A 13,614-nucleotide genomic window follows, 5' to 3' on the forward strand; every position below is an offset into this window, starting at 1 on the left:
TTTTCAAGGACCAAAGATTTTTTGAACCAAAAATATTCTTTCAACGACCATATAGATGTTTTAAATAATATTTTTGAGGTTTCTTCAGAGCGAGGATTTTTATTCATAATTTATATTTTGAGGGTCTCTTAGAGCGGGTATTTTTATGAATATTATGAAAGGTTTACTCAGAGCACATATTTTTTAAAGGATATGTCGGAGCGTAGCTCTGACGTATGTTATGAGAGAACGTGGTTTTGTATGTATTTTATATGGTAAATTTTTGTTTAAAGTTGTATCAGAAGTGCGTAATTTTTTAAGGGATATATCAGAGGTGCGTATATTTATTAAGAGATATATAATTAAAGGTATCAAGATATATCAAAACGTAGATTTTATACAGGATATGTCAAGGTATATCATATCGCAGATTTTTAATGGGCATATCAGTAGAAAGTAAATTTTTAAGGTTTTAGAAGTAGTTTGTAAATGTCTTAGGGTAAATCAGAACGTAGATGTTTTAAAGGGTATACGTCAGAGCTTAGAGTTTAAAAGGGTATATCTGATAGTAGATTTTTTAAAGGTTAAATCAGGGGAGCATAGATTTTTTAAAGGGTATATCTGGATAGAACAGATTTTTTTTGAGCGGTGTATCGGGGCATAAATGTATTGTATGATATTTTCAGATGGTATATCAGAGCATAGGCTTATAAGGATTTTTTTTGAGCGGTGTATCGGGGCATAAATGTATTGTATGATATTTTCAGATGGTATATCAGAGCATAGGCTTATAAGGCGTTTATCGTTGGTAACAGCTATCTTAAGGTTTTTATCGTCAATAAAAGACAATTTAAGGCTTCTATTGTCGATTTCAAAATGTATATCAGAGCGTCGAGATGTATGTAATTATATATTGAGAGGATATTGTGTGGACCTAAAATCTGTAATACCCCGAAATATTGGTCCTAGACATTTTGCGTGTAGGACGAGTTCTGCCCAAAGAATATCCCTTATAGGTTTTTTGGTAATGATCTCTTTGGAATGATCATTGGGAATGAAATGAACCAAAAACCTGTTTTTCTGGTCGCTCTTGAGGCCACAATTAAAAAATCCCGAACATAACGAAATATTACACAGACGGGGATCTGGTCATAAAATCTATTTATCGTGTCAAATGCTAACGTTTGTGCGAAAATATAGCGCGGATCGCTATGAAATTATACACGATGTTCCGATAAAGCCGAACATCACATATTTTAAACGGGGAAAGAACTATCCAACTATTTATTTAGGATCAAGTGAACCAAGACTTTTGTGTGTAAAATACCAAATTTGAATCGCATGGCGTACATTTTTTCTCTGATAAAACGTGGTTCGTAAAATATGCCAGGTTGAGAGATGAGCTCCTGACCTCTGATCGATTAAAATGATCCAAATATCGCGAAGTCTGGTCCATGTACGGAATATAGATTTACAGAAAATTTGATTTCGGTATTTAAAACATTTTTTAAGTTTATTTTGTCCCGGTCCACACTAAAGTAACTTCATAAAACATATTTCATTCAATGATACTAAAATCTATCCTATATCAATAGTCCTATCTATGTTAGTTACACACTTAGTTGGTTTCCTGCAAACAGTAACGAATTTAATGAAGCTGAACGCTTAATCTGCCGTTTGTTACCACAAAATCTGTCTTTAGAAATATAGGTACACACTGAATATGAAAAAATTATCTGGAAATAATGGTTTTAGGCCTTGATTATTTTATGAAAACTACAAAAAAAATAGGCATTCTGCCACAGCCCATAGGGAACTTTAAGAGAAAATTGTGGTTTAATTACTCGTTCAAATACGTGTAAGTGAATGAACAACATGATCGTATGTGGCGTGGTCATTTCTCCCCGAAAAAAAGCCACTGTTTGTTGCGCCCTTTGGTCCAAAGGTGAGGACTGTACCTTACTTCTTCGAAAATGTCACCGACAACTGTCACCAACAATACAGAGCATTGGTTGGTAACCAACTTTTATATATGTGGTTTCAACCAGACGATACCAAATGCCACAAAACTCGAGCAAATGTGTTTTTTTGCTTGGTAATTTTCCGTCGAGGCGATACCAACCAACTGGCCACCCAGTTCATGCGATTTGACATCATTAGACATATTTTTAATGGGGCTATGCAAAATCTGGCAGATGAGTTACTTCTCTGACACCCAAATTGCCGAAAATGTTAAAATAGGAAGTAGTAGTTGTTGTAGTTGTACTGACCTACTGTTTTTGCAACTCGCAGACATACTGTGACACTGATTGGTTAAGTAAACTTAATTTTGTAAATGGAACATACATACTGGTAAACATAGTTCAGATACTCTAGTCTTCCCATTGGACACAATGGTCATTTATAGCTCCACCATATAGGTAGAGGCAAACACACCTTATTGTTACTGTCCCATATTGATATATCGTCCTTCTATGTAGTCCCTTATCGTACTTTTATATAGTCGTGACACTCTATATTTTCCCAATTTCGGTGTGAACACAATGAGCCGGAGGTACGCCGGTGGTGAAGCTGCCGCTGAGTGGTCCTTAAATCTATACTACACTTACCGCAGTATATTTGATTACTGTAAATAGAAGAAAAATACAATAATTATTTCAAGGAAGCTCGTATATGAAAAAAATACATACTTTTCATTGCCTGAGAGTGGGGATAACCATGTTGGATATAAGCTGGAAACCACAATAAGCACTTTTTCTTTTTATAGATTTTAACACTATATACCTGCATATATATTTTATTATTTAAGACATATTTTACTCCATTGATCCTTTGGATCATCTTTTATTTTTTTCTAATTGGCCATAATTTATTTGACAAAGCAAACACACATTTACACTCACACACAATGGACACCGGGGGATAACAAACCACAAAATATAACTTTTTTTCTTTTATTTTTCGGATTTTTGACAAGGATACCAATTTTCATTATTTTATTAAATTTTTTTTATACATTTTTTCAAGAAATTTGTTAGAAAAACGCGCGGAAACTTTGACACAATGCCAAAATATCGTCGTCGGTGTCAAAAATACAACGCGGGAGACGGACGGTTAGGGAGCCATGTAAACAAATGAGAGACCGAAGAGAGATTTGTTGGGGGAGACATAGGGAAAACAAAACTGGAAGCCACAATAAAAAAACTTTTTATTTTTATAGATTTTAACATTATTTTAATTTTTCTTTAGGCAAGATTTCACTTCCACGATCCTTGGGATCACCTTTCATTTTTCCAATTGGCCACAATATAATTCGCAAAGCAAACACATATTTACACACACACGGACACTGGGGTACAACAAGCCACAAAATACAACTTTTTCCTTTATTTTTGGAAGATTTTTTTTTAAATTTTACAATTTTCCAATGGCACATTTGACAAGGATACATATTTTCATTATTTAATTGCCTTTTTATACAAAATTTTATATTTTTTCATGAAATTTGTTAGTAAAACGCGCGAAAACTTTGACACAATGCCAAAATATTGTCGTAGGTGTCAAAAATACAACGCGAGAGACGGACGGTTATGGAGCCATGTAAACAAATGAGAGACCGAAGAGAGATTTGTTGGGTGAGATGTGGGGAAAGCAAAACTGGAAGCCACAATAAAAAGACTTTTTATATTTATATTTTTTAACATTATTTTCATTTTTCTTTAGCCCACATTTCATTTTCACGATCCTTGGGATCACATTTCAATTTATTTTCCAATTGGACGCAATTGGAATTTGACAAATCAAAGGCACAAACATTTACACTCACACAATTGACACTGGGGGGCCACCAAGTATAACTTTTTTCCTTCATTTTTAGCATATTTTCTTTGAAATTTCACAATTTTCCAATAGCACATTTGACAAGGATAACAATTTTTATTATTTTATTGCTTTTCCATATTAATTTTTACATTTTTTCATGAATTTTGTTAGAAGAACGCGCAAAAACTTTGACAACATACCGAAAAGTAATTGACAACTGAGTGCCGGTGTCAAAAGTGCAACGCGAGAGGCGGCCAGTTATGGAGCCATATAAAAAAATGAGAGAGAGACAGAAGAGAGATTTGTAACTAAAAGGTTAATAGGAATAATTTAATTTAATTAATTAGAAGATCCATGTTGTTCATAAAAACAAATATCCTATTTTGAAAAAATAATAAAAGAACAATAAATACGAGTGTAATAAAAATAATGGCAATTATTTTTATAAAGCAAGCTCTCATTGTGATCTCTTTCCCCAAAATTGTCAGTTCTCTCTTTTCTCTCATCGCCTCTTGACATTTTTTGACAACTACAACTTAGTCGTGATTACATTTCGTTGAAGTTTTGCAACTTTTGCGCGTATTTTGTGGGAACCCAGCTAACATTTTTTGAAAATTTTAATCATATTCGAGTCTTTTTTAATACTGCTGGAAGATTAAAATGCTCGAATATGCGCGCTTTTTCTGATCGTATTTGACTCAGTCGTCGGGAGAAAAGTGCGACCCGGCGCGAGTCCTCTGTATCAATCACATATGAGTCTTCCTCGGCATTAGATTCGAGTAATATTTAACTTTTTTCTAATAATTTTAAGGGTCTTTTTCGAATCATTTTTTAAACACTTTTTCCCCATTTTTAATTAATTTGTGACACTATTTCGAGTCTTTTTTGAGTAATTTTAAAATCTATAACTAGTCCTAATTGTGTCATTTATGAGTCTTTTTGTAGTCGTATATAACTCATGCATATATTCATTCAGGAGTCCTTTTTGATCCATTTATGCTTAAAATTCGAGCCGTTTATTAGTCATATATGAGAGTTTACGATTTTACAAATCACGTACGTGATTTGTAAATATTCGGGTGTCCGTAAAAAGGTAAAATAAAAAGAAATATATTATGTTTTGATTTTAATGTTTATTTATTACAAACATTAAAAAAAATACATTTATTCATTTTATATTAATAATTAAAAACTAATTAATTTTGTATAACTAAATAAGTAAAAAAATTAGTATAATTAATATATTTTATAATAGTTATTAAATATATCAAATATATTGTTAATAATACATATAAAAATAATTTACCCAGTCTGCATGTAGAAAATTGTGTTGATGAATACTGTTCACTTCTTTATCGTTACCGATGACAAATATCTGAAAGGAAATATATATGTTCCGTCTTAATATAAACCTTATATGTTTGAAAAATGAACTTACTTTTGATTGCCGTTGCTATAAATAATTGTTTGCGCTAGCCTTTGATCACGTTCCCTTCAGCTGTCTTGCGTAGCTAAGCCATCTGTGAACACCTTCCGAACTGCAGCTCTGAAAATAAATTATAATGAATTTCGTTAGTTTAATTAATTTAGTTGATTAATTATCAAATCACATTAACTCACCTTTTAATACTTTTGTTACACTTCACTAAAAATTGATATTAACACCTCCACTTAACATTTATAAATGAGCAAAAATGAAAATTTTCTCCAGTAAATGCAAAAAATGTCTTGTTTTACTTGGAAGAAAACAAAACAAACATTTTTAATCACCCATCTGTGCAAAATGTGATCAGAGAATACACAATTCTAATCACTTTTCAAACATCTGCATGCTCTTTTTTTGATTAAGCATTTTTCAATCTCCAGATGATCAAAATATGATGACAAATAACGGAACAAACAGTCATATTTTACACACATTGATGATTGTTTTGCGACTGCTATACATTTTTTTGTTGTAATTAAAATAAAACTATTTTTAATCATAAGAAGGAGTCATTTTAGAGTCCCTTTTTGGTCGTCCAAGTGAGTCAATCAGTTTTTAATCACCAAAGGACTCTTTAAAGACTCCCTACGGTGATTTTTTCAAAAATGATCTTCCAAATGCTAGCTGGGAAAATATTAATAAAATGTGAAAATTATTGTGAAAATGTCGGAAAACGGAAAAATCTGCATTTAAAGTACTGGGAAATTGTGAAATTTAATGAAAATTACCGGCAATGTGCCATAGACAGCCGAGAATAACAAGTGCAGTAGCAGAGGCATACAGTTTCCAGTGACCATTGTGTGACGTTGCGTGTGTTTGTAAAATGTGGGTGGGTAATCAAGTTATGCTCGGTCTAGAGCAACTAATTCAAAGGATTCCCAATACAAAATAAGTGGGATTGTGAAGAAGGTAAGACTTTAAATATTTCAACGCTATCTGAAACTATATAAAAAATATATTTTTAAGGTTCAGCCGAATACGGATTTTTAAGCCATAAGGATACAAAACCTTCACAACACTGTGGTACAGTGGCGTGTATTTGTGCATATGCAAACATGCAAAAGGAAACGAGATTAAGCCATAGTTACTTTTGAGGATATGGATAGATAGAATCACGTTGTGAGTCGTTGCATTTATGATCCGAATTGGATGAAATTTGATACCGCACATTTATTTCGTTCAAGGACAAACTCTATTAAAATTGATAAAAGCGCTTCAGATTTACATATAGCATAGGTGCCCATCAGTATACTTTAAAGTAGCTGCCTACTCACACGCATTGTTATGCTCTTTCAGTCAGTCGTTGTTTGACAGGCAACGAATGAACACATGCTGGGGTGCGCGCACGACGTCGTGTCCGCAGAACTAGAAAATCAACGAAATAACACTTAGGGATAAAAGTGTTTCAGTATATTTGGATTTTTATATTATTATTCAAAATGCGTTTTGTATGTTTAAAAAATTTTAAAAACAACAGAACAATTTCTGTTTTTTTAAAGAATTAAATATTTGATAATTATCGTAGTATTTAATATTATTATTTAATAGTATAATATGATTATTATCTCGGTATATGCTACTTTATAAACTTTATTAGATTTTTATGACATATACACTTTGTAATTCATATAAAAACATTTTTAATAATACTTTTATTTTATATAATAACAAAAATTAAATTCATCAATAATTTTTTCCGACCACAAAAATGTACACACAATTTTGTTCAGTACTGTTCTGTTTTCTCTCACACATACTAACGCATTTTAATTTTGGGCACCTATGACATATAGCTTCCACATCTATTTTCGTTTGATTTTATGCAAATGTTTGTTCGATTGAGACGAAATTTTGCATTGCGTGGCGTATTGAGTCAAGGACGTTGTGTGTAAACTTTCATTAAAAACGGTTTAGATTTAGATATAGCTTCCATATCTATTTTCGTTCGATTTTCTGTAAATAGTTTACGAACGACCTTACGCGTGTCCGATTAAACTTTGCATAAAAGTCCTTTAAAAAGACATGCTCTAGATGAGCTAAAACCCGCATTATTAATCAAAATTCTTTGTTTAAAGGACCTCCAAAATATTCTTTGTTAGTTTTATCCCTAAAAAATATTGTTCAAAAGTTATATATTTTTACCCTACACAACTATGTTATCCGGGTATTATAGCTTTGTGCTGCCCCAAGAGTTTGTAACGCCGCGAAATATTGGTCCACCTTTAAGTATACCGATCGTAATATCTCGACTGAGTCGATCTAGACATGTGTGTCCGTCCGTCCGTCCATTATGATTTGTAGTTATGGCCATAGTTATGGACCAATCTTCACGAAATTTTGCATGTAGGATGGGTTCTGGCCTACGAAAACCCTTATTGTTTTTGGTAAAGATCGGTTAATATTTACGGGATGAAATGAACCAAAAATTTAATTTTGTCTGATTTTTGGGTAGCTACAGACGCCGCCTAAACAACGCAAATTTTTACATTGAGAAGGGAATTGGACCAGCATGCCTGTTCTGATAAAGATCGGCCAATATTTAGCGAGTCAAATGGAATGGTTGACCTTTAAATTGATACCAATTATATACACTTAAATATGTTACGTATTCAGATATTATTTAGTAACCAATTACCACACTAGAGGGTGGAGATATAGCGCATATCGCTTGGAAATTTTCCATGAGGATCCAGGAATGGTCAGAGACAACGTCTATAATTTTCAGTGATGATCACATAAAAAAAATTTGGGATGATGGGGCCACAACATAATTTTTGGCGTTTTTTCGAGTCGATAGGCCACAAGCCGAACATCACAACACAACCAAGGTGAATGGAATCTGAATAAGTAATTAGCAGGGATGTACTGAATATTGGAAATATTCGGGGAAATATGTCAGTGTAAGGAAGAGGTGTGTTGATTTCTAATCGGTCAAAAGTGTGCAAATATCACGAAATATTGCCCAGGCTCGAAATAAACATTCGCATGGAATTCCGTGATAGTTGTGTGGGGCCCGCCCGACTACACTGCCCGCTTACTGGTTTTTATTTTATTGAAAAAAAAACAAAATATTTTTTTTTAATGAAGATTATTTAAAAAATCAGGAATTTTAATAAAATGTATTCTTAAAAAAATTTAAATGTTTACACTTCAACAAAGATATATATTTTTTATAATTTTATTTAAAAAATAATTACTTCTGCTCAATTTTTAACGGAAATACAATTAAGTTACACCAATATGGCATCGCATCATGTATTTCTCTTTTAACTAACCCCATTGAAGAGAAATAATTTTGTTTTCTCCTTTTCTCCTCATATCTAACTGGGCTCTCTGTTTACATTTTTGTCCTGCATTTCCTTGTTATTGTTGCATTAACACGTTTTCCATATCTTTTTTGGTGTTGGTTGGAGACACCTGTACCGCTCTCGTTCTTTGGTTCTCTCTCACTCACACCCTAAATCTCTTCAAATTGCAATGGTGCAATGTGATGAAGCTTTAGTTCAGGCACGGGCAGAGCATAAAAAATTCTGTTCTCACACACTTGTCTTTGTGTGTGTGTCAATGGTTTTTCAATGGGTTCAGTTGAATGTGTGTGAGAGAATAGTGATACTTACTCTCGCGAGAGTGCACGCGTGCGGTGCTTCGCCCGACTGTGCTTTAGTTTAGCTTTTCAGTTTGTATGTTTGTTGGTGTCACACAAGAAAGGGGATGAAGTTTTCTTGTTGTTGTTATTAAATATGTAAAATTGTTGCTATTGCCTGGCTGCCGTCCACGACCACTACTGTTGTTGGCTTATTTAGTACAAGTGTTCCATTATAAAAGAATGAAAAAAAAACAACTGCAGAAAATAGGAGACAAGGAAGAGAATGTGGGTTATGAGTAGAAACAATGCAATCTAAAGAGGAAAAAAGGAAGAGCGAGAGACCACGCAAATTGAAATAAATGTCAAAATGAATTTTTAATGCAGTTTCCATTGAATATTGTGCGAAGATTGTTAAATGCGACAAGAGGCAGGCAGTGGACAAATGTGTTTTATTTTTCCAATTAAAAAGGATTGTTCAATGCGGAAGGATAATACATAAAATAATAAAATATTAATAAAAAAGTGTTCAAATAAATAAAAATCGATTAATAATTGTAAAGATAATCTAAAAAAAGATAACGAAAAATGTAAAGGAATTAAATGCCTACAACATGATTGCTAAAGAAGTGTGAATAAAGTAATTAAACTATTTCGAATGTCTTAAAGTGAAATATTTCCCGGAAAATCCTTAAAAAAATTCTTAAAAAATATAAAAAGTCTTTTGTGCGTTTGTGAAATATCAATAATTTTAATCGGAAAAAAAATAGAAACAAGAATAAGCAGGACAAAAGTGTTGCAAAAGGAATAAAAAATAGTTCGGCTCATTTCCATTCGAGAAGAACTAGAAAAAAGCTGCATTTCCTTGTGCGGCTGTCGGCATGTGAGTGCCAGTGTGTGTGTGTCACTCTCTGCCTGCCTACGATCTAATATCCTGCACAAAAAAATAAATAACGGTAAATAAAGTGAAACCCGGCAAAGCCATATGCCAACATACCAACAACAGTGACAAGGAAGAACAAAACAGAGCAAAGAGAGTCTTGACAACAGCAACAAACATTTGCCAAAAACAAGCAAGCAAGCACTCGTTTGTCGTTGTAGTCTGATGCCGAATGGGGGCTTTACGACCGGTCAAAACACAGCACACAAACAGAAACAATAACAACAAAGCAACTGCCACCAGAGTAGAGTAGGCCAAGCAACAAAACAGAAAAAAGCAAAACCGTATGAAGTTTTATAACGGTGAATACAACAGGATGGCGATGGTGATGATAATGTTGACAGGAAAGATAACAACAACTGCACAACTGAAATGAGAGGAGTTAAAGGGAAGAGAACACAATCAAGAGAACCAACATTATTACCAACACCAACCAGCCGACCAACAAGAGAGTGAGATGTAGGGAAATCCCTATTGATAAATAATAATAATAAAAAACACAAAGTGGTGCATGCCAAAGCAAACGAAAGGAAGAAACGACGAAAGCTTTTCGTTCTCCACATTAAAGTGCAATAGACGGATTTACTAAAAAAAAATAACTGATATGATAAATGCGGTCATATTAAAGTTTTTCATGCCCAAACATGGTGACAGTGAGAAATAGTGAAAAAAAAATAAAAATTTAAGATTAACAAATAAAAAACCGGTTAATAATCAAATAAAAAATGTTTGGAAATTTTGAAACATAAAAATTAAAATTTATTAAAATCCAAAAAAGAAAAACAAAATTAATTTCTAAATATCTAATATATAAAAGTGAGCATTGTTAACCAAAAAAAAAATCACAAAGTGAAAATATCTACCTACTTCGTGCGGTGTTCAAACATCAACTAATTTATCTACGACCAAGTGACAGATTATTTTTTTCTAATTAAAAATTAAAACCCATCAAGAGACATCAGCATCAGTTTAAATGTATATTATTTGTCTAATGGTGTTAAGACCCGCCCCACCGAGGGCTGGCATCAATCCATGGAGTATCCGGGAACTCCGTTAATTGATGAAAATTGTGAAAGTATTCTAATTGGGTATGTAGGGAATGAAATATTTCTTAAAAATAAAAATAATTATTAAAAATTTTAAGCAAAGCTTATTGATTCTGCTCTCAACAAATCATGCTTGAATATTTTTCCAAAAAGAGCAGCTGCAACAATAAATTTTATAAGAAATTAAGAGATTGCCTAGGTGAATTTTTAAGCCATATTTTCCCTGTAAAATTTACAAGCGTGGATGCATTCAAAATAATTTTTTACAACAAATTTACAAGCGTGGATGTTTTAAAAAATATTAATTATAAAATTTACAAGAATGAACTTAAAAACCAGTAACGAAAGTAGTAAAGTCGGACCGGGACGAATATATGATACCCTTCACCACTTTGGGTATATTGTACATATGCATCCTTTAAATTGTATGTCAATGTTCCCTCGAAGGAACATACTCATGTCTTTCTGCAACCTATGATAAATATAAGTTCATTCGGGCAGATTTAGAGTTGTCTGCGTACCATGGGACAAATTTATGGAGAACGATTTATAGCAAAATTGATACACGCTATTCGGTACGCCGCACTGTTAAAAAATTAATCTCAATCAGACGCCCGTTCGAAATACATATCGAAGCCATGGCTGCCTAATAACGTCATTCAAGTCTATATTTGATACGTTGTGCAAAATTTCGTGTTAATCGGACAAAAATTATGAGTTTTTTTACCTAAATCGGACAAAAATATATATGGGAGTTATATATAAATCTTAACGGATCTTGACGAAATTTAGCACACATCATTCTAGGCCTAACTTTAGGTCTTTGGGATAGGGATTTTGGTGCACCATTTACCTTAAATCGGACGAAACTATATATGGGACCTATATCTAAATCTCAACCGATTTTCACGAAACTTGGCACACATAATTCGCGACTAAATTAAGTACGTTATGCCAAATTTCGTGCAAATCGAAAGATATATGTGGACTTTGGTACACCATTTACATGAAATCGGACGAAACTATATATGGGAGCTATATCTAAATCTGGACCGATTTTCACGAAACTTGGCAGACATCATTTTAGGCTCAATTCAGTACGTTATACCAAATTTGGTGCAAATCTAAGGATATATATTGGTGCACCATTTGTCTCAAATCGGACGAAAATATATATGGGAGCTATATCTAAATCTGAACCGATTTTCATGAAACTTGACAGACATCATTCTAGGCTAAATTCAGTACCTTATGCCAAATTTCGTGCAAATCGAAAGATATATAGGGACTTTGGTGCACCATTTACATGAAATCGGACGAAAATATATATGGGAGCTATATCTAAATCTCAACCGATTTTCACGAAATTGGCATCATTCTGGACTAAATTCAGTACGCTTTGCCAAATTTCGTGCAAATCGAAAGATATATGTGGACTTTGGTGCACCATTTACATAAAATCGGACGAAAATATATATGAGAGCTATATCTAAATCTGGACCGATTTTCATGAAACTTGACAGATATCATTCTAGGCTCAATTCAGTACGTTATGCCAAATTTCTTGCAAATCGAAAGATATATAGGGACTTTGGTGCACCATTTACATGAAATCGGACGAAACTATATATGGGAGCTTAATCTGGACCGATTTTCTCGAAACTTGGCAGACATCACTCTAGGCCCAATTCAATACGTTATGCCAAATTTGGTGGAAATCGAAAGATTTTAAATAGTTTTCACATGTTGCTTTAAAAACACATTTTTATCTTTAATTAATAATTTTCTTTTATTTCCAGTGATAACAACAATAACAATTGTGACAACAGTGAGTCCTCGTCCTTGGCAACGTATTTATATCCCGATTTTGGTATTGTTGATGAAATAGACAAAGGATTGGGTGAATTATCCACATCGGTGTTTGGACAGTCCCAGGACATTGAAACTGTAACATCTATTGCATTAGCCGCAGCAACAGCTACAACAACTATACCAACAACAAACGCAGCTGCAGCAGCATCCAGTGCAGCTGCCGCCGCTCAAACAAACAGAATATCATCATCATTGTCATTGGCATCATCCTCATCTTCATCGCCATCAACAGCAGCATCGTCATCTTCATCGTCATCATCGGCGTCGTCATCCTCATCGTCATCAACATCATCGCAGATATCATCGCCATCGTTAACACCACCCACTCCCATCAGTTTACCGGAGCAGTCACAAAGTCCAGATGGTCGGACATCAATAAGTTCGACAGCAGCATCGCCAGCATCGAGTGATACAACGGCAGTAATTCTAACAGGTAAGTCCAGCACCTCTCACTCTCCCTCAACACTATTTATCTTCTTCTGTGCTCCTTACTGGACCATGGATATCCCTCCATTGGGAATGATTATAAATTACATTTGGGATTGTTGTAGTTTTTTTGTTCTCACTTCTCGAAAATTCATGACCCAGGAAATGGTCATACATCTATCCTGACCAGTCATCCAAAAGATATTGCTCTGCTTGTTTAGATACCGCGATGAGTGGTGTGGGTTTTCACACCACACACAGATGTCTGTGTGTCTCTGCTAGATGAACCTTCTCCTCCTTCTCTCCACCACCATTTGAAAATACATTGTTAGCTTACTGTTGTATAGAAGAAGAAGAAGGAGAAATAGAAGAAATAACTGAGGAAGGAATCAAAAGAATGCTTTTGTTGTGCCTCAACTCCTCTCTTGTCCTGATACCAGATACCAGTATTTGAACTGAG

At 33.8% G+C, this 13,614-nt stretch overlaps 1 protein-coding gene across 1 annotated transcript; it reads left to right on the top strand.

Moving 5' to 3' along the window:
* Window positions 1-10,842: 10,842 nt before the first annotated feature.
* LOC133330451 (uncharacterized) lies at window positions 10,843-13,161 on the top strand (the record flags this gene model as incomplete). Its single annotated transcript, XM_061538889.1, has 2 exons — window positions 10,843-10,898; window positions 12,656-13,161. Coding segments are annotated over exons 1-2 (562 nt in total), but the record flags the coding sequence as incomplete, so codon positions are not given.
* Between the last annotated feature and the right edge of the window lie 453 nt (window positions 13,162-13,614).

Source organism: Musca vetustissima, unplaced genomic scaffold (genome assembly GCF_032173495.1).
Source record: "Musca vetustissima isolate MV318-11 ecotype Yass unplaced genomic scaffold, APGP_CSIRO_Mvet_v1 utg13924, whole genome shotgun sequence".
Classification (NCBI taxonomy): domain Eukaryota; kingdom Metazoa; phylum Arthropoda; class Insecta; order Diptera; family Muscidae; genus Musca; species Musca vetustissima.